Raw genomic sequence first — 21,944 nt, 5'->3', positions numbered from 1 at the left:
CAATGGGGTAAGGACTTCAACATGCGCATTTTGAGAGGGTAAAAACATTCAGTCCATAGTGTCGGTGGTTAAATGAACACAGTACCTTCACAAAATAGGTTACTGTAAATTGTTAAAAAAAAAAAAAAAAAGACGGAGCTCTCTATGAATTGATATGGTTTTCCAGAATTTATTACGGTAAAAAAAAGAAAGGGCACCTGGTTGGCTCAGTTGGTAGAGCATGTGGACTCTTAATCTCATGGTTGTGAGTTCAAGTCCCATGTTGGATATAGAGATTACTTACATATAAACTTTAAAATACAAAGTGTAGAAAATGATCTACAGTATACTACTTACTGTATAAGAAAGAACAAATCATAATAAAGAAGGAAAACATAAGAAAATATACATGTTTTTACTCATTTGAGCAGAAGGAAACATAGGCAAGATAAACTGAGAGCTTAGATCAGATGCCTGCTGGGCATGTCAGGAAATGGATGGAAAAGACCAAAGAAATGGGTGGGGGAGTGAGAAAGACATTTCTCTGAATGTAATTTTTGGTAAAGTCCAGACTTTTGGAACCATGTTTGTGTTTCACATACCAAAAAAAGAAATTAAGTAAAATCTACAAGGAGGGTGAAATTTTAATACAAGCTAAAATTTAACACCACTAACAAAAAAGCCCCAAATGAACCAAACTGCATATAAAATGACTAACATAATTGCACTGAAGGAGGGTTGGGTAAAGAACCCAAATTATGTTTGAACATAGTATCTGGATGTATGGCCTCGGGCTAAAACCCCCAAACATCCCTGAACAGACACTGAACTCCAATTAGTAGGCTTCTCTTCTACAGAGGCAAAAATTAACACCCCTGAAACTACTTTATGTACAGTCTAGGGCTGACCAAATAGGAAAATAAATTGTGTAAAATGCGAATCAGTTTTCTGTCAGAGAAGGGAGTTGTGAATATGAAAGGAAAGATAAAAAAAAAAACCAAACCCTGTGTGTTGAACTGGAATTATAGGTATCAATGTGAATTCATGGGTAGGTAGAAGGAAGGGAAGGAGGGAGGAGAGGAGGGTGGGAGGAAGGAAAGGGGAGAGATAGATACGAGATAATACTGAAATGGACATAGTTGTATGAGAGTGTGTATGTGTATATATGTGTATAGGTGATACACGTATATGTGTGTACATGTATATACACATATAATGCTACTTCTATCACAAATCAAGTTCTCATGGTGAGTCTTTTTCTAGGCTGTTCATCTCATTCCATTGATGTCACTTCCATTCCTATGTCTACAGCATTCTTCTTGTAAATTATCTTTAATATTTCTGTTTCTTTACTTTTTGATATTTTACAATGTTTATAAACTTCCATGAAAATCCTCGTCAACAGTTTGGTTTAAATAGATCTAATTTATAGATTAATATAGACGGTATTGATAGTTTTGACAGTTTCTCCCTAATTTTCTATTTTTAGGCTATTGTATCAGTATTTTCATTTCAATCGCCTATTGCTTGTTGCTAGTTTATAAAAATGTAATTGATTGTTATATATTGATATTATTCCTGCAGGTCTATCAGTTTTTGCTCCATGTATTTTTAAACTGTTATTGGGGACATAAATGTTTCAAATCATTCCCTCTTTATCATTATAAAATGACACTCTTTATCCCAGGTCATAGTCTATGCTCTGAAATCTACTTCACCCAATAGTATAGCTACTCCAGCTTTCTTTTGCTTAGTGTTAAGACGATATATATTTTTTCCATTCCATTTCCTATTTGGATCCTAATATTTCATCTTACAGGCAGCATAGTTGGGTCTTTGTTCTCAGAATCTGACGATCTCTACCTTTTAATTGAGGGCCTTCATATCATTTCCTCTTTACTCTTGATTTTTACCATCCTCCTCTTACTTCCTTTATCCAGTTTTCTTAGGGTTTAGTATTTCTCATGATTCTGTTTTACCTCCTATGTTGGATTAGAAGCCATCATTCTTTGTTGTGCTATTTTTGTGGTTGCTTATGTAGTTGCTTTAACTAATCACAGATAACTTTCAAGTGATATTGTTCATTACATATAATACAGAAACCGTACAAGAGTATACTTCCATTTCTTCTCCTGATTTTTGTGCTATTATTACACATTTTACTTTTGTAAACCCCATGATACATGAGACTTGCTTTAAACAGTTATTTTTTATTGTGGTAAAACACATATAACAAAATTTACCATCTTAACCACTTTTAAATATACAGTTCAGTGGCATCAATTATAGTCACACTGCTGTGCAAGAAAGACACAATCCATCATTCCAGAACTCACCAACAAATTCTTTATGAAAAGAGATGTAAATAGTAATAAAATCTTTTCTATTTACCAACGTAGTTGGCAGTGCTCTTCCTTCTTTTGCATACATACGGATTTCAAACTAGTATTATTTTCCTTTCTTTGAAAGAACTTCCGGGGCACCTGGGTGGCTCAGTCAGTTAAGTATCCACTTCTTGGTTTCAGCTCAAGCCATGATCTTGTGGTTCCTGAGTTCAAGCCCCACATTGGGCTCTGCACTGACAGTGTGGAGCCTGCTTGAGATTCTCTCTCTCCTTCCCTCACTCACGCTATCTCTGTCTCTCTCAAAATAAATAAATAAACTTAAAACAGAAAAAGAATGACTCGGACGGCAGGTCGGATAGCGATGAATTATTTCTGCAATTATCTTTATCCGTGTTCCCTGTACACAAAATGTCCTCTGGCTCCTTTTCGATTTTCTCTTTTATCACTGGTTTTCAGCAATTTGATTTTGATGTATGCTTGGTGTTATTTCCTTTGTATTTCCTGTGCTTGGAGCTCATTTTGTTTCTTGGAACTGGGGGCTTACTGCTTTCATCAAGCTTAGAAAAATTTCTGCCATTATTTCTCCCCCTTTTCCCCCCCTATCTTCCCTTCTCCCTCTTCTGCTTCAAGGATTCCAAACACATGCACATCTGGCCACCTGAAGTCACCCCACAGCTCACCAATGCTCTGCTCATTTAGTTTCAGTCTTTTTTTGTTTCATTTCATTTAAGTTGATGTGTTTTCAAGTGCACCAGTCTTTCCTTCCACAATACCTGATCTCCAATAATCGCACTGTTTTAGTTACCAGTTGCAGTTGGGAGAGGCTGAGGATTTTTTAAACCATCAAGAAATTGCTCCTTTTATTTTATTTTATTTTTTTTATTTAATGTTTTTATTTATTTCTAGGAGAGAGAGAGACAGCTTGAGCAGGGGAGGGTCAGAGAGAGAGGGAGTCACAGACTGAAACAGGCTCCAGGCTCTGAGCTGGCAGTCAGCACAGAGCCTGACGCGGGGCTCAAACCCACGAACCGCGAGATCATGACCTAAGCGAAAGTCGGACGCTTAACCGACTAAGCCACCCAGGCGCCCCAATAATCGCACTGTTTTAGTTACCAGTTGCAGTTGGGAGAGGCTGAGGATTTTTTAAACCATCAAGAAATTGCTCCTTTTAAAAAGTTCTGCCCTCTGCTCGCATCTTACTACTTCAGCAGCCAGAAGAAATCAGGTGGCACCTTGAATACTCGGCAAATCTTAGCAAATCTTGCAAGCCCAGATCACAAAGTTCATTAGAATGTCCTGCTCTCCACATGACCACAGTCGAGAGTGCCACCAAGTTTTTGTCACCGTGTAAGAGACCTCCCAATACCTAGTTTCCAATACCGTGTCCCTCACTCCCTTTTGAACACTCCCTGGCAGTGTTCTCAAAGTCCAGATTCCTACGAATAGCCTGCTAGAGGCAGTTTAGGTGTGCTCTAACTCGCTCCTCCACACCCCTGCAGCCTCTGCTCATCCCTCTGTCCAAGCCACTCCCATACTCCTGGGTATCTGTTACAGCAGCTGGGTACCACCCTTGATATTTTTCTGCTGCCATGTAACTATGTGTGGCCGTGACCACTACCTGTCTCCAGAACTTAGCAATCACTTCTATTAAAAAAGGGGCGGGGAGGGGTGGCTCAGTCAGTTAAGCGTCCGACTTCAGCTCAGGTCATGATCTCGCAGTCCGTGGGTTTGAGCCCCGTGTCGGGCTCTGTGCTGACAGCTCAGAGCCTGGAGCCTGCTTCGGATTCTGTGTCTCCCTCTCTCTCGCTCCCTCCCTCCCCTACTCACAGTCTCTTTCTCTCAAAAAATAAATATTAAAATAAAAAGGTATGTAAACAATAGGAAACTTTAATTTAAAATTCAGTGGTTTCAAATGACATTTACTATCTCATAGTTTCTGTGCCCCCAGAATCCAGGGCCTTAGCTGGGTCCCTCTGGCTCAGGGTCTCTCACGGACTGCCATCAGGGGTAGGTTAGGGCTGTGGTCATCTCAAGGCTCGACTGGGGTGGGATCCATTTCCAAGCCCTCTCATACGGCGGTTGGTAGTATTCAGTCCCTCACAGCCTATTGGACCAAGTGCCCCCACCGACGTCCCCACTCAGTTCCACACCACGTGGGACTCTCCACAGAGCAGCATGCCTGGTGAGAACAAACAGCCGAGAAGTGCCACAGCGAGTGTGGAAACGAGAGAAGTCAGGGTCTTTTGTCACCTGATCTTGGAAGCGGTAGCCATCCCTTCTGATGGATGTTTTCCATTAGAAGCAAGTCTACTTCCAGCTCACATTTAATGGGGGGATTGATGGCACCCAGGCCTGAAGGCGGGAAGCGGAGATAATTGGGAGCCATTTCAGAAGCTGCCCAAGACACCTATGAAGTAGATTTTTTTCATTTTAGACACTGTAGTTTTAATCTCTAGAAGTTTGCGTGGGATTTTTATATCCTGTGTCAACATGTCCCCTCTTCCTTCGGCTTTGTCGGCATCTGGAGTAGTCAGGACTTGTAACGGCCTGTGTACCAATTGTATCATCTGCGTCATTTCTGGATCCATCTTCTTTTCCTTTTCATTATGGGAGGTATTTTACTGGCTCTCTGCTTGCCTAGTAAGTCTGAATGGATGTCAGACATCATGAGTTTTCTCTCATCAGCTGCAAGATATTTTTGTACCACAACAGTTAGCTCTGTTCTGGGGTTGCTGTTAGGTATGTGCGGTTGGAGCTTTTCGGGTCTTGGTTTTAAACTTTGTTAGACAGGGTGGAGGCGGCGTGAGTGTGGGTGTAACTTCACACAGAACTGAGGCAGAGCCTGGCTGAGTGATGCCCTGTGAGTGACGGGGGACAGAACCACCAGGCACCGGGTAAGCTCCCCCACCCCTTCCGCGCGCTCCCTCACACGCGTGTGCTGACCAGCGCTCGGTGGAAGGGTCAGGGGACCCTGAGCAAATCTCTACGTCTCGGCGCAGCTCTCCTCTCTGGTTTTGTCCTGCACATTCCACCTGCTGCGGCTGTGAGGTCTGGCTCAGGGCAAAGGCGGGAGGAAGGCACAGCGGTGTAGACGTTACCAGTAGGTAGTTCACTCACAACGCCCCGCGGGCATAAGCAGGCAGGGTCACAGTGTTAAAGTCCCCAAATGTCAAGTGTTTTTAAAGTTTTTAAGGATTTTTTTTTAACTTTTCTAAAGTCCATAAACTCTTTTCAGTTCAGTACTCACGGCACCTTCCATACACCAGTAACTGAGGTGCAGACAGCACAGACTAAGGGGGGTGCACATATAAGAAACAAAAACACCAGCATAAAGGGCATACAGCACAGCGGAGGCAAAAAACGGGATTGTGGAAGATCCGTCTGGCCCTGTCACAGGGAACACAGGGGGCATCCAGGGTTCTCGTCTAAGTCTGCGGCGGAAGGGTGGTCCTCTGCTTCAAGCAGTTTTCCAGAACACATAAAATGGAGGATTTCAGAGTCCTCGTTTTCCAGATCACAGGGCTTGGGGTCAAGGTCCACATGATCAGCAGACAGATTACGGCACAAGAAAGCAGTGAGCACAAAGGGCAGAAATGTGAAAACTCAGAAGTGTTTGGCATTGGTGGAGTATCTCAGGAATAAAGGTGCGACCAGAGATAAGAATCTGGAAACATGGGCTGTGATCCAGTCTGAGACATGTGGGTGCCAGTCCGCCAGGGCGAGCAGGTACACAGGTCTCGGCGCACACTCGCCCGAGCACCAACCTCAGGTGCGCCTTCCCGGCCTGCTGTGCAGCAGCTCCACGGAGCAGGCGCACAGGCATGTGTGACCACACAGCAAACAGGGCTGCTGCTGAGCCTCAGGGAGGGGGGTTGAGGGTGGGGGAGCAGGGGCAGGGACGCCAATGTAGAGGCCCTTTTTTTAGCACTTTTAGCACAGGCTTTCAACACTCCCCAGGTGTGAGCGCATTTGCGTATTCAGATGAGCCTTCTCCTCAAAATAACAAGTTTTTCTTCACAACGTCTGCACGCCTTGTGTCTGTGTGTCTTTTTTATGGAAGAATCCTGCCTTTCCTGTCCTTCCTGCTTTTCTTTCATACCAAGAACAAGAGAGAAGACATTTCTCAGAAGAAAGGAACTAGCAGTTAAAGACCCAAGGGCATTAAACTGCTATAAGAAGACGTATAAAAACAGGAAGGGGAACAAACCATAAGAGACTCTTAAATATAGAGAACAAACTGAGGGTTGCTGGAGGGGTTGGGGGTGGGGGGATGGGCTAACTGGTGAGGGGCATTGAGGAGGACACGTGTTGGGATGAGCACTGGGTGTTATAAGTAGGGGATNACTGTTATTGTACTATCTGCTAAATTTGATGTAAATTAAAAAGATAAAGTAAAATATAAAGTAGAATAGAATAAAATAAAAAAATAAAATATAATTAAATTAAAAAAAAATTGTTAGAAGAGGAATCTGGCCTCCCGACAGTATCAAAAATGAATCTGGGGAATCAGAGAAGACCAAGCAGAGGTGTACACAGTGGCTCCCTAGCATGTGATGGCCCTCGGGTGACCTAGAGGGCCTGCACACAGGGTGCCTAGCGTGGAAGGCCCCGAGGCCAGTGACCAGGCAGCACTGCCTGTGCTCCTCCCTCCATCTGGGCCTCTCCCTGTCGACACCTGAACACCAAGGCAAGTCTTCAGTATCCTGGGTGCATCTCCCAGGGGCTCCTCAGGGATGGGCCCCATTTCACTCCCTGGTGCCTGCTACGAAGGGGGCCTTGATGGAGGTTTGTCACCTGGACGCAGCCCGTGCCTGTGACAAGGTGTAAGAACACCTGTAATACAGAGTGCTCGGGGCGCCTGGGTGCCTCAGTGGGTCAAGCGTCTGACTCGTGATTTCCACTCGGGTAGTGACCTCACCAACCATCAGACGGAGTCCCGCACTGGGCTCTGCGTGAGCGTGGAGGCCCCTTGGGATGCTCATTCTCTCTCTCCCCCGCTTGGGATTCTCATTCTCTCTCTCTCTGCCTCTCTGCCAGTCCCATTCTCGCTCATGCACTCTCAAAATAAACGTCAAGAACAAAAGTGGTCAAATGTTCTATTTCTGTTTATTCAGCACATTAGATAAATACACCTTAAATATTACAAATATTTATAGGGAGGAATGATCACACCCCAGGATAGAAAAATGGCCTAGAAAAAAACCAAAACAGTCTCCCAGCTTTTCAAAGACCCTGGCTGGCCTGCAGAGGCAGACCCGAGCTCTGGCACGTGGTCCCCGTCACGGCGAGCACACACGGCCTCCAGAGCTCTGCAGCCACGGCCAGAGGAGAGAACGGGACGCGGAAAGCCCCACCCGGCACCGCTGGGGCTTGACCTCTATGACCCGGTGGCTGTCACTTCCTGAACCGCTTGAAGAGTGGGTGCACGTGCTTCGTGGAAGTCTTGCCCCGGGACGAGTGGTACTCCATGTACACTGTGTCGTCGGCCCCGGACATGGAGCTCATTGTGCCAAAGCGCCGCGACACCTGCAGGGGCCCAGCCCACAGTTACTTCCAAGGGGAGAAACTCCTTATAACATTTACCATCACAGTAAGTCTTATAAAGCTTTTAAGTTTAATACTAGTTCTTAAACATTTACCGACCACTTACTATGTCTCAGGCGTTATATTAAGCAGTTCACATGCATTTACAAGTATTAACTCATCTGATCCTCACAACAATTATAATCCCCATCTTACAGATGAAGAAACTGAAGCACAGAGAGATTAAGTAACTTGTCCAAGCTCTTAAAGAGACAGGACTTCAACCCAGGCAGCCAGCTTCAGATTCTGCGTCTCTTACTAACAACCTATGAATTTTTCGACAGTGAGGGCAGTGGTCCCCCAATGGCTCAAGACTCCACCGTAAGGCTTTGAATCAATTGGAATGACAGAAAGCCCCGGGCTTGAATCTTGGCACTACCTCTCACCGTGGACATATACTGAATGTCTACACCTCAATGAACTCATCTATACGATGGGGACAGCCGCATCCGTCTTGATACATGGTGTGAACAGAAATCAGGCAGGCAGGGTGTGACCCAGAGCCCTACACACCACTCGCACCAGATGACAAGCCTGGGGTATACAGGCACCAAGCCATGCCTTCGAGGGCCTGACCTTGGGTGACTCACTGGTTGGTGGGAACGACCCGGCATTACCAAGGACACAGTCGGAGGGAAAACATTTCCCTGAAGCGTCCACGAGCGAGTGCTTGAGGCGGCTCCAGTACCCATGTTTGGGGGCAGGGTGGTCTCAGGCTGGAGGCAGGGCAGCACCTCCCCAGGGGACACTGCTCACTCACCTCTTGGCTCTGATACCAATTTAGTTTCCAATGCACCTGACTACACCGTACTTTTCTCTTGGAAGAGCCTGATAAGAGCTCCCCATAATGGCACTTTCATTAATTATGCCACATTATCTTGGGCTGCCACAAGGTAGGCATTCAGTATTTGCAGAATAAATGGAAAGTTCACTATTTTCAGTGAACTCTATGTTTTAAATTTAATTTTATCTTAGAGACAGAGAGACAGCATGAGCTGAGGACGGCAAAAGGAGACAGAGAACCTTGAGCAGGCCCCGTGCTCAGCATGAAACCGATGCGGGGCTCAATCCCAAAACCTTGGGATCATGACTTGAGCTGAATCAAAAGTCAGACGCTCAACCAACTCAGACACCCAGGTGCTCTTTTAAAAATTTTTCATTTTAATTTTCTTTTCGTTATTTGATAGAGAGAAAGAGAGAGAGAGAGAGAGAGAGAGAGAGAACTCCACGTTCTTCAAGGTAAATACTGAAACTAGCTGGGAGCAGACCCTCAGACCTGCCTTACAAGCTGGACAGCTTAGCTCTACTGCTGAGGACGAAGCCAGAGCCGAGGCCCCGGATGCGCGCCCAGGCCTACAGCACCCCCTCCTGCAGCCATGTGGTGCGGGCCTGGGGCCACAGTGGCCATCCTGGGCGAGGCCACGTGAAACAACGGGTACAGAAGGATGCGCACCAAAAGGTTAACGGGCAATTTCTGTTACTTCTTCCCTGCGGCTCCCTGGTCTTGACAAGTTTTCAGGAAGGCCGCACAGGTGCACGTGCGCACCTGCACACAGGGGACCAAGTACGCGCGGAGGTGCAAGAACTCTGCCCTCTGGGAGGACAGGCACCTGCAGCCCCACCCCCTCACTTACCTGGCTGGATTTGGAGCCAAACTCTCCCGCCACAACCTCTTCCTCGGCATCCAGGTCGGTGGCGGCCAGGACCTTCTGTAGGAGCTGCTGCTGCTCCTCTCTTGTGGAAAACGCCAACTCTTCGTCCTCCATGCCGGCCAGCTTCGTGATCACCTACAAAGCCCAACCAGTGGGCCATATGTCCCCTTGTGGGCCCCCTCCCCACCTTCTGTACCAGGAGCCTAACTGATGACTGCAGGGCAGGGCGGGGGAAGGACATTCCAGAGAAACGTCTCCCAGAACAGCAGATCTGTAATCACTCACAGATGATCAGCGGGGGCCCTGACAACTCGAAACCGCCCGGGCAGCTTTCCATCCTGCGCCAGGTAAAGGAAAGGACCAAAGACAGAGACACAGCCTGCTGCCTTCGCCCTCAGGAAGGGTCTTCAGCCTTGGGGGCTTGGCTCCCAGGGCTTCTGGCAGGAGGGAGCACTTAGAAATGAGAGCGCGTCAAGGTGGGCTGATAAGATTTTTTCCTAAGAGAGCAGGAGAACACAGGTAGAGATGGGGCTTTCCCCTCTTGGGGTGACTTACTACAGGGCCTACCTACCCCTGAAGAAGGCCAGGACTGATGACATAGAGAAATCATTTGCCCTCTCTCTAAATCTGCTCATAATTTTTATCAGAAGAAAAGTCCTAGGAGTAGGGACCTGGCTGAGCCAGGGGGCCACAGGCCCAGAGTATAGATATCGGGTGCTTCTGCCCTGGCCTCACCCCCATCCCGGGGAGTCCATGGTCATGATCCCAAAGGCTCTACCCGGGCTGCTCTCGGCAGGTGGCTCTGAAGCCAAGCGGGCAAAGGCCCCTCCGACCAATACAGACAATCGCACGCCAGATGCCCTTCTGCCAAGGGAGCCTTCCAAAGACCCCAGAACATGACCTGATCTGGTGCTTGTTCTCTCACTGGAGTCTCCAGGGATTGGGACCTATGAACATTGCTATCATCACATACTTTTAACAGACACGTAAAAGGGTCATAATGCCAATCCTTCAAAACACGGTCAAGGATCCTGTCCTCTAGCTCAGCATGACAAGTCTGAAACTGTCACTGTTTCTGGCTGAAAAAGGAGGGTCAGACAGCCCTGACACCCTGTCTACGGCTAATGACAGAAACTGGGCAACCTGAAAAAGACACAATCAAAAGGATCTGAAAAGGCAGCCTGCAGTCTTCTGCAAACCAAGAATCTGGAAACCTGCATGTCCTAGGGGTGTCCATTTCGTCCCTGCTTCCAGGACCCTCCATCTGCCCCCACAAACAAAATCCTTTAAGGGCACTAACCCTGACCTAAACTCTCTCCACTGTGTCAACAGAAAAGAAGGCAAGCATCACAGCCAATGGGAGGCAGCCAAAGCTTTAGCTGCTCTGGGCTCACCACGCTGACCGACCGAAGCCCTGGCCCAGCCACTGGGCGGGGCGCCCCATCGGAGCTGACCGTGTATTACAGATCAGGTATGTGAACCTGGGGAGTTCCGGGCTCCGGCGGACAACCACTGCTGATGCAGGAAAGGAACCCCAAGGGGCTCAGGGCGACACAGCAGTGGCCGCAGCTCTGAGGTACCCCGAGTCCTGCCAGAAAGCACATCTTCCCGCTGACAGCCAGCACTGTTCTTGCAAGGCAAGTATAACACTTGGACAAGCAGACTCCAGACACCTGGCTACAGGGCCCCACTGTTTGACCATTCTCTGCAGGAAGCTGGGGGTAGGAAGGGGCCCTGCACAGTATTTCCCCCAAGGCCCAGGTGATTCGTGCAGACACAGGGGCAGGAGGCGGGGCCCCAGTGCCGGGGGCTCCCACTCCTGCTGGAGGCGCGGGTACAAAGAAGCCACACGTCACGTCGAACGAACACGTACCTTAAAGCTATAACCCTGGTCTACCAAGAACCTCTGCCGCTTGGTTGAGTAAGCCATTTCCTGTGTGTCCTGGGACACCAACGAGTAGAAGAAGGCATTATACTCCTCCGCAACCATCCCTTAAGAGAGGGAAGGAAAAGACAAATAGGACTTCACTCACGTGAGAATTTAAGATACAAAACAGATGAACATAAGGGAAGGGAAGCAAAAATAACAGACACAGGAAGGGGGACAAAACATAAGAGACTCAATATGGAGAACACACAGGGGATTACTGGAGGGACTGTGGGGGGGTTGGACTAAATGGGTGAGGGGCTTAAGGAACCTACTCCTGAAATCACTGTTGCACTCACTATATGCTAACTCACTTGGATGTAAATCATAAAAAATAAATTATAGAAAGTTTAAAAAAAAAAAAAGGAGAGAAAACAGTCGTGTTTGCCTGCGGTGGGGCTGGGAGGCAAGAAGGAAGGAAGAGTTACTGCTGGTGGAAAAGGGTTTCTTTCCTGGAGCGATGAGAATATTCTAAACATAACCTGCGGTGATGGTGATGCACTTTGCCACTATATTAAGAACCAATGAGCTGGGGCACCTGGGTGGCTTGGTCGGTTAAGTCTATGAGTTCAGCTCAGGTCATGATCTCATGGTTTGTGAGTTCGAGTCCCACGTTGGGCTCTCTGCTGTCAGCACAGAGCCCGCTTCAGATCCTCTGTCCCCTTCTCTCTCTACCCCTTCCTGGCTCTCATTCGCTATCTCTCTCCAATATAAACCTTAAGAAACAACAAATGAATGAACTGTACATTGCCAGTGGACTAACTGTATGGTATGTGAATGGTCTCAATTAAGTTGCTAAAAAAAACCCAGCTCAGAAAAAAACCCTAGAACAGAATTATCACAGAAACTTGGACAGAAAATACTAGAGCCTGTGGAACCTGATCCATCTAGAAAATCTGCACATTTGTTCTTCACGGTTCCAATATCAGCAGATTCAGTACCTGTGTGCTGCCCCTGAATTCAGCTGTTGTTAGTCTTACAAGAGCTCACAGATGCAAAGAAAGCAGCCAAATACCTTACACCTTACACCAAATACTAGTTTTTAAAAAACAAATTTCTACTCATATTCAAAGGGGTTTTCAAATTAGATTTGTTTCTTTTTGGGGGCAGTAACGAGTTAAGGCATAAGTAACGAACTATACTCAGACGTACTAGTCAGGTGATACTCCTGCCTGTTTATGAAAGCTATTGTCTACCCAGCAGCCTCTAGCTCGTGCCTCACTCCAGAGGAAGGTCACTCCCACTCTGTATGGGAAAGCAAGGCTCAGAAGGGCAAACTACCTGCCCAAGGTCACAAGGTTGGTCTGGTGCCCAAGTTCATGCTATTTCTACTAACATGTCCTGTCTCCAGTTTAAATACAATTGCTTAGCTGCCTCTCACACACATGGTAATGGTACGATTCCAACACACGCCCACTACCCTTGTTCCAGCCATGTCCTGAGGAAAGCAAAGTCCCTGAGGACAGGGCCTGTCTGGTCCCAGGAGGAGGGATGCGGCCACTCTAAGCAGCAACGTCAGCCCCTGCTGTGCCCGCCATTAGGGCCTGGGCCCTCTCACCACAGAGGGCACCTCTGGCGCCCTCACTCACTGAGCATGTGACACCCCTGCAGCGAGCTGTCAACTAAGGCGGAGCTCTTCACAGGGTGCGTGCCAGGGGTTCTCTTGTAGCTGCCTGAGCTGCTCCTACTGAGCCCTCCCCCGACTCCTGACTCCAGCTCCTACACGTTGCTGCTGGCCCAGCTCTGCTTCCCGCCCTCTATGGCCCCAGCATTGCACACTCACACTGCGTTCCTGGCCCCTCTTACTGGACGCGGCTGCTCAGCTTGGAGGACGCCCTGCGGAGCAGGCAGCTGCCAGGGAAACGCCAGGAGGCACACAGAGCTTGGTCCTTGCTCTGGGAGTCCCCCTACGGAGTCTACTCAGCCCAGGGCAGCCTGCTCACCATGATCACGAGCACAAGCACGCAGGCAGCTTGGCCCTACCCTCTTCCTAAAAAAATTTTTTTTTTTGGTTTTATTTAGTTTTGAGAGAGAGACAAAGCATGAATGGGGGAGAGGCAGAGAGAGAGGGGGAGACACAGAATCTGAAGCAGTCTCCAAGCTCCGAGCTGTCAGCACAGAGCCCAATGCGGGACTCAAACTCACGAACCGTAAGATCATGACCTGAGCCGAAGCCGGACGCTTAACCGACTGAGCCCCCCAGGCGCCCCATCCCTACCCTCTTCCTAATCAGGGTAGCTCAAAAGGAAAGACCTGCAGGAGCAGAAGGCGAAAGGCCGCCGTTACCTTTTTTGGCCCGGAGCACGCGCCCCAGCCGCTGGGCCTCCTGCCTCCGGGAGCCGCCATGAGATGAGATCTGGATGAGAACGTTCGCTTCCGGCAGATCAAACGACGTGTCGCCCACCTACAGAAATGAAGCAGCTGGGAGTGCGACAATTTCTTTTTTATTTGGGACAAAAAGAAGGCCTGGAATTTAAATGAGCTCTATTCATAATTTAGAGAGACAAACACATCCTCTTCTCTGCACAGGGTCCCGCAGACGCAGGCAGGCCTCTGGGGCCTTCCATGAATTCTCCTGACAGCTGCCCTAACGACACAGTCAGGACACCCAGCGCCTCTGGCCATCTCACCAGTGTTCCCAGGCCGGCTGCCGGGGCCCAGAGACAAGAGGGCCCTGTCGACAGAGATCTCCTGTAAAGGATTCATTCCTCCTCTTCTTTTTTGCTATGCAACACATCTGCACAAAACCATCCATACTCTCAACTGGAGGCCAATGAAGCCGTCAGCACGTGTGGGACACGGGACCTGTCAGGGCCACTGGGGCTGGATCCGGCCCCGGGAAGCGGCCTCGGCTTGAGGGCTCCAGCCGTCAAGGTTCCCACCACACATCGAAGTGTGGTACTTAATGACCCAGTGCTCAACTCTAGCGGTGAACCGCATTTATTCTGAGCTTCAGGCCTGCTGGAATCTGAATGCCCGCTCTGCACTGCTGGGCCACAGCTTCTACAGCATCACTGAGCTGGGCCTTCGTGCGCTCCCACCGTGCTTACATCCACCGCCCACACCGTGGCACACGGCTCACGGCACACGGCTCACAAGCAGCCAGGACGAAGGCCGCCCGCACCCAAAGGGATCTCCAACGCCACCAAGAGACCCTCATCTGAATGCCCACTTCTGTCAGACTAGAGAATGAAAAATTTCCCCTGGGATAAAGAAAATACAATTTAAAATTCTTATATCCCCAAAAGTGGGAAAAACCTCAGTCAAGCAAAGATACTTTATAAATTACCCCCAACACATCCAACCCTGCCTCACCACCACCCCGTGTGGCACACAGACCTTGGATATGAAGATGGTGTTGATTTTGGGGTTGTGCTTGAAATTCTGCAGAATCTGCATCCTCTCCCCCTGGGACGTAGGACCATAGATATAGGGTCTAGAGAAGAATGAGGCATGTCAGGAGGGCCACGGAATGACCCCTCGGTTCACCGGAAAGCAAACAGAGGGAAAAGGAGTTCTTGCAAGGTTTCCCCCTCCCAGGAAGCCCTCCGTCATGCAAGAATATCAGAGGGAGGCCCATAAATGAGTGGCTACAGACCCTCAGCCAAGGTTCTGGTCACCTCTCTCTTCAGAATTCTTCTTTACTTTGTTCCTTGTTTTTGGACTGTGTTTTTTCCTGAATCAATGTCCCTCAATCTAAGCTTAGTGTCTATACGGGCAGTGCTGACACAGCATCCAGGTGGGACTAGGGGCTAGTAAGGACGCCACTGTTGGTTCCTGAGAAGCTCTTTCTCGATGCAGGGCCGGCTGGGATGCGGGCCCAGTCAGCCTTGCCTTCTGGGCCCCTGTACAGTCTGACCTCAGCTCCACTGGCGGCTCGCCCGGCCTGCCACTGCAGATACCAACCTGCACCCACCTTCGGAGCCCTGCTCGCACATGGAGCCCCACCAAAGCAGCCCGACTCTAGCCTCTGACCCCTGTGCTGAGGGTGTCCAGGCCCCCTATACTATATGCTCGGACCTCTGAGTCTGACTGCCTGCTCCTGTCTTCCCCGGTTCCTGGGACGGAGGCCGCAGAACCAGACCTTCAGACCCTAAGAAGTTCCTGAGAACTGGAGAGGCAAAGAAGGAAGACCAGGGGGCTTGGGGAGGATTAAGCTGCCTAGAGGTAACTCCAACTTTACAAGTCTTACTTGTTCAGCCTAATAGCATATTCCTTCAGGGCAAACACATTGTCGGCAAAGACAATAATCTTGTCGTTTCTCCTTTCGTGAAATTTGATCAGAAACTGGCAAGCTCTGAATTTGTTGGGGTTCATGGTGTACAGCAAGATTCGTTTCTTGGTTTTGATCGCCACATACTCCCGGTAAAACTCAGGAGACATTGGGCACCAAACCTGTGACAGTAAGAGTCAAGGGTCAGAGTGCAAACTTAAACATCCCACAATTAGAAACTTTTAAAGACCATTCACTTTGCAGAACTAGCTTTAAAAGAAATCAAAACAAAATCACATACCTAATGTTGAACCAGGACACTCATATTTATCTCTTAACACATAGGTTTTTATGATGATGATGATGACTACTGTCTTACTTATTTTTGAGAGAGTGCAAGCAGGGCAGGGACAGAGAGAGAGAGAGAGAGGAAGGAAACAGAGGATCTGAAGCAGGCTGTGCGCTGATAGCAATAAGCCCAACGTGGGGCTTGACCTCATGAACCTTGAGATCATGACCTGAGCTGGTCAGATGCTCAACCGACCGAGCCACCCAGGCGCCCCAAACACAAGGATTTTTAAATGCATCGCATTCAGGGGAATTACTTTCACATCAGCTCCAATCAAATAAAGGAAACCAGATTCTCAACCAGGGGTCCAAGTAATCCCTCCCGTTGGGCCCACACCCCCACACACAAGTCTCCACACAGCACTGCTATGGAGAAGCACACACACTTCCTAGCTCTGTCTGCTGAATTAGCCTAGCAAGGACACTGAGGAGTAATGAACACACCTAGCATCTAGCGCTTGATTTGTACATTCCGTTCTCTGCTAACAGGGCACCCTAGAGAAACGGCTGATCTCAGGGCCAGCATAGGTAGGGAAAGTACCAGATAAACCTAAAATATCTTGCTATGCCAGAAAGTAGGAAGTGTTCAAAGAATGATGGGGACATGTCAAACAGACAGAGGAGCCAGGTTGAAGGGGGTCCCATTGGTCAAACCTGAGACAATTTGATCCTTCAAATACAAATGACAGGGACACTCCCCAGGGCTTCCTCTGTGCTGGTCCCTTGTGCACGCGCTGCTGGCAAGCTAAAGCAAACTCAGCCAAATATACTGCAGTGCCATGGGCTTTAAAGGTCTCAAGGCCACGAACACACAAAAGGGACCCTCTGGACACTTCGTCCTGAAGAGGCCACAAAGCCTATATGACAGGCTCTGGGTTCTGGGGTGTGACCGGTGCCACTTCTGTGTGATCACCACAGACCATTCCTTCATGCTGTGGCCACTGCGCAGTTAGCTGCCATCACTCCATGCCACCACTGGCCTGAATGCAAATTCACAGGTTTTGCCACTGTTTTCTGGTTCCCCTGGGCCGTGGCCTGTTAAGATTCCATTCAGCTTTCTAGTTCTTTATAGCCAAAGCAATTCTTCTTCCGCAGTAAAATCTTTAAAATCGTGCATTTCACTGAACATGAATAGTCCACAAACACAGGAAGCGATACTCAAGGTCATCAGTAAACAGGAAAATATAACTTAAGACCGTAAGGTACACCATTTTCATACTGAGCATATCGGCAAACAATTAAAAGAAAATAAAACTCAGTATTACGTCCTGGAGATGTGGAATCCTCTCACTCACCCTGGATGAGTGTTCAACCAGTCCAACTGGGCTTCCCAGCACAGCTAGTGAAGGGAGCAGTTGCACAGCCCTTGACCCAGATATGCCACTTCTAGGTATGCCTGCCGGAGCAGTGGCCTTCACATGGAATCACTTCAGGCCACACACTAAACATCCACACACGCAAACACAGTTGTATTAAACAACATTTACTCAACAACAAAAACAAAAAACAATGTAGACCCTTAATGTGTACTTAGGCATTCTGGCAGATTCTCTTCTTCCCTGATCATGACCCAATAAAGTAAGGTCATTGCCTACTATGTGACCACAGTCTATAGTGCGAACACTGCTTTAGAAAAAAATGACCCATGGCCCCAGAAAACAGGTACAAAAATATTTGCAACAACACTGTCATGACGGCAAAAAACCAAAAACAAAACGCTAAGGTCCAAATGCACGAAGAATAAATCAGTGGCTTGCTAGGGCTGGGAGCTGAAGCAGGGATTCACAGCAAATAGGCCTAAGGGGAATTTCTGGAACGGTGATGGGGCGGGAATCTGATTCTAAACTGGAGGGCGAGGCCAGCTTCACAGCTCTCTACACTGACTAAAATCCCGGAATCTCTGAATCACAGTACTTCCTTACAACAGGGTGGGTGTTATGAAACATCGGCTTACACCTCAATAAAGCTGCTAAAAAGACAAACTTAGCAACCCGAGTGTCTGCCAACATTAGAGATTTTTAGTGCTGTGTTGTATTTCATTATACATCAAATTGTGGTGTACTTGTACGGTGGAATACTACAGAGCACAGCTACCTACATCATCAAACAAGCGATACATCATGCAAGGGGTAAAAGTACGGAGCAAGAGACAGAAGCCATACAAGAAATACATAACTGGGTTCTCTTTATGTACACAGGAAGACTTTTTCTGAAGACAACGTTAAACAAAATGGGTGAGAGAAATATACATAAGAGGTGAAATAATAAAAAAAAGCAAGAGAAGGACAAGTTCTGTGGGGGACAGTGGATTCCCAGGCAACTGGAAAGAACAGGCCCTCAGAGGTTCTGGCAACGCTCTGTTTCATGAGACACGGGTTGATTACAAAGAGGCAGCTACAGGGTAAGGAAGTCCACAGCAGAGCAAGTCTACCTGCACAGGCTCCTCGCACTCACCTCTACCTGAGGCCCCCTTCCGGGACAGAGGCTGCCCAACCCTAGCCAGTGAGTAACAGTCATTTCAAGTTGCCAGGAAGGATTTTTGTTGTTCCTTCTGATAAGACTTACCTTCGAACATGTATTTTCAACAATTACCTGTGCAGGTAGTCACCGTGGAACAAGACTGGGACAATTTGTTTCCCAATGTGTTTAAAAATAAAATGATCTCGGCCACAGGTGCCTTCTGGGGGCACCAAAATTGAGAGGCTTTGGCACCGGGCTGGCATGGAGGGTTGCCCACACAGAGCCACCCAGGAATCCAAGGGAGATGGTGGGCAGGACCATCGGAGGTGCTCACCCCCAGGGAGAGGGAGGAGGAGTGGATCTGGAGGTCAAACCAGCCTGCATTACCGTCCCCACTTGGGCACTTACTGACCATGTGCCTCTGGAAAGGGCTTTTGTTTCACAAGTCTTTGCAGTGTGTGGAACACTGCCCACCTCACAGGGGGACTGAGGGAACGGTATGAGTTGAGCACCTCTGCTCAAGTTCTGTTGTGTGTCTGTCCATGGGACGGTGACCCAATCCCCTTCCCCTTAACCATGGGCGGACCCCCTCTCCCAACACCGTACCAGGAAGGGGACAGCTACCTCAGCACACTGGACTTTGGCGATGTAGCCACTGTTCTGCAGCTCCATCCAGTTAGCTTCGTAGAGCTTGGGCCCAATCAGAAAATTTAAGTCCACAATTTTGTCATCTTCTCGGACAAGGGTCGCGGTCAATCCCAGCTTGCAGTGGGCCTGCACGATGGTAAGCACCCGTCGGAACATCTTGGCTAGGGAAACAATCAGCGCGTTCACACTGTCACTTTTTTTTTTAACTTTTTTAAAGTGCTTATTTATTTATTTATTTATTTTAAAAAACAGCACAAGCAGGGGAGGGGTAGAGAGAGAGAAACCCAAGCAGGATCTGCACTGTCAGCACAGAGCCCAACGTGGGGCTCCATCTCACAAACTGTGAGACCATGACCTGGGCCAAAACCAAGAGCCAGACGCTTAACTGGCTGAGCCACCCATGTGCCTCAACACTGGTCACGTTTTCAAACGCTCAGTACTGCACACAGCCTTGTGACTTCACGCTGGCCTGTGGCACCATGCGGGGTCACCCCCAGGTCTCTGAGTCCTAGGAACCAGGCTCTAGAGCAGAATGAGAAGGCAAGAACGCTTAATCATTACTTTCAGACCTGTCCAAAAGGAGGAGGAGCAAGAGAACAAAAGGGAGAAAGGGATGTAGGGAAGCTCCAATCAGTGAGCCCCGCGATCCTCCCTCGTAACAGCTAAGCTACCAGCACGAGCGCAAACAGCGATCTGAAACACGATCTAATGCTAAAATACCAGTGAGCTCTAAATGAGGCAAGGAATTTATTCGCCCTGAAACTTGTATCCAGGTTACCAGGAAGGTGGCTGGGTGACTGTGGGATCCGAGTGGGATCTGAGAAATGAAAGGAGCTGGGTCTGCTGGGCTTCCCACCATCTTCCCAGAAACGGAGGAGTCCACAGGGAGCTCTGAAAGCCCAGGCCAGCTGACCCGCCCCGGGAAACTCCCTGCTCTGAGCTTTTCCATGAGACTCATCTGGTCAACCGCAACGTCTCTGTCTCTGTGCAGTGCTCTGATTCTGGTTTTTCAAGTTAATACACACATAAGTGGGATTAAGATACCAATTTCAAAAAAGCCAATTGATGGGTTTCCATGGGCTCGTCCTTTAAAAATACTAATACTCCGAGGGCGCCTGGGTGGCTCAGTCGGTTAAGCGTCCGACTTCAGCTCAGGTTGTGATCTCACAGTCCGTGAGCTCAAGGCCCACGTCGGGCTCTGTGCCGACAGCTCAGAGCCTGGAGCCTGTTTCAGATTCTCTGTCTCCCTCTCTCTCTGCTCCTCCCCTACTTGTGCTCTGTCTCTCTCTCAAAAATAAATAATAAAGCATTAAAAATTTTTTTTAAATAAAAATACTAATACTCTGAAAGAAGGTTACAGTGTTTGAGTTACGCTTATCTTGTAATACATCTAAAAGTGAGGGGAGTGGCACTGCAGAAATAGAGGTTAACGATCTGAGGAAGGGTCAGACTGCACCAGGATACAAACCAGAAATGTCACAACAGTGAGACAGCAGAGGACTGTCTGGGCCCCCATCAGTGTCCAGGTCTTCCAAGCCTAAGGCGGTTTGCACATACACTTGGAAGACAAAGAACGGCAGCACGGTGACCTCCAAGGACCCTGCCGCTCCAGAAAAAGGGCAGCCGAGGACCCCAGAGTAGGCTCCTCGCATCAGAAGGGCATGGCAGCCGAGGCAATGGAGACGCCAACCTATGCTGGCACCAGGGAGGCAGCACTGGGGACAGCCCAGGCGATACCAACCTGAGTCTGCAGCCAGCAAGAAGCCCTCCGTGGGGGGCCTGCCCCGCAGACCGGCCACATGCTGCTCCCACAGGCTCCAACACTGTGGGGCTGCCAGGAGTCACCCACATACCGCAGGGATGAGAAGTTTCTACACAGCCTTGTCCCCGTGAAAGCACCCAGGTCAAGGTAAGTGTTCCTCGCGCCCACAAGTCTCTCCTCTGCCACCGCCTATCAGTACCAACACGCCCCCCTCAGGGGAACCGCGATCTCACTCGCCATCCACACTTTGTATTAACAGAATCATAATGCATGTTTTGTGGGTGTGACTTGTTTCACTGTACATTACGTCACAGTTGTCACTTGTCTCCCGCTGTGTCTCCAGTCCATGCACAGCGCCTGATACTTAGTGGGTTCTTAATAAATACTTCCTGAAGTGAAAGTGGCACAGTGCCTTGCAGTCTTGCAGTTACCAAAATTTTAATAATATAGTGACCCAATAAGACTCTCTTTGGAAGACGTATCATTCTACCTCGTCTAACATGGCATAAAGGTTTATCAAGAATCTTGCTGTGATTTGCTAGAATTCTTACTGAACAATGGCTCTCTGGCCCAGTGAGCATGGCCAGGCCATGGAGCTCACAAGAACACGACTGAACTCAGAATTCTATTTGACTCTCCTACCCAACCAGAGACAAAGTGACCCAGTGAGTCAGGAAGGAGAGACACACAGACGGAGAGCATGAAATTTTTTGGGGTACACCCTTGTATCCTCATCCTCAGACAAGCAATCCCAAGCCTGGCTGCCGCCCTCTGAAACCCGGGACCTGGGCTAGAAAGGAACATTGACATAAACTAAGTACACACTCAGGTTTCCCAAGCTTCAAGCACAGCCTCCAGCTGAACTGCCACACAGCAATTCGAAAATCCTCTGTAGCAAGTGATTCTCTAGGTTATCGATTTCCAGTCCAATCAGACTCAATGCCCCCCTGCTCCTTAACTTTTTTTTTTAGTTTTTAAATAAGCACATAGTAAAAACTGACTTCTTCCTGGGGGTGGGTGGGTGGGA

The 21,944-nt window shown here is 48.5% G+C and overlaps 1 protein-coding gene across 2 annotated transcripts in view; it reads right to left on the bottom strand.

Moving 5' to 3' along the window:
* Positions 1-7,411: 7,411 nt before the first annotated feature.
* ERCC3 (ERCC excision repair 3, TFIIH core complex helicase subunit) overlaps positions 7,412-21,944 on the bottom strand; it is a 24,121-nt gene continuing 9,588 nt past the window's right edge. Inside the window, exons 9-15 of one of the 2 annotated variants that reach the window (XM_077766759.1) lie at positions 19,132-19,316; positions 15,679-15,881; positions 14,826-14,922; positions 13,773-13,890; positions 11,433-11,551; positions 9,542-9,694; positions 7,412-7,850 (exon numbers count right to left, since the gene is read on the bottom strand). In XM_077766759.1, coding sequence (XP_077622885.1) covers positions 7,719-7,850; positions 9,542-9,694; positions 11,433-11,551; positions 13,773-13,890; positions 14,826-14,922; positions 15,679-15,881; positions 19,132-19,316 — 1,007 coding nt within the window. In that variant the 3' untranslated portion in view covers positions 7,412-7,718. Of the gene's footprint in view, positions 7,851-9,541; positions 9,695-11,432; positions 11,552-13,772; positions 13,908-14,825; positions 14,923-15,678; positions 15,882-19,131; positions 19,317-21,944 lie in introns of those variants that run through there. The other variant, XM_077766760.1, reaches the window with a different exon arrangement.

Source organism: Crocuta crocuta, unplaced genomic scaffold (genome assembly GCF_008692635.1).
Source record: "Crocuta crocuta isolate KB4526 unplaced genomic scaffold, BGI_CrCroc_1.0 scaffold5, whole genome shotgun sequence".
In the NCBI taxonomy this organism is placed as follows: domain Eukaryota; kingdom Metazoa; phylum Chordata; class Mammalia; order Carnivora; family Hyaenidae; genus Crocuta; species Crocuta crocuta.
This window is presented reverse-complemented; position numbering and strand designations above follow the sequence as displayed.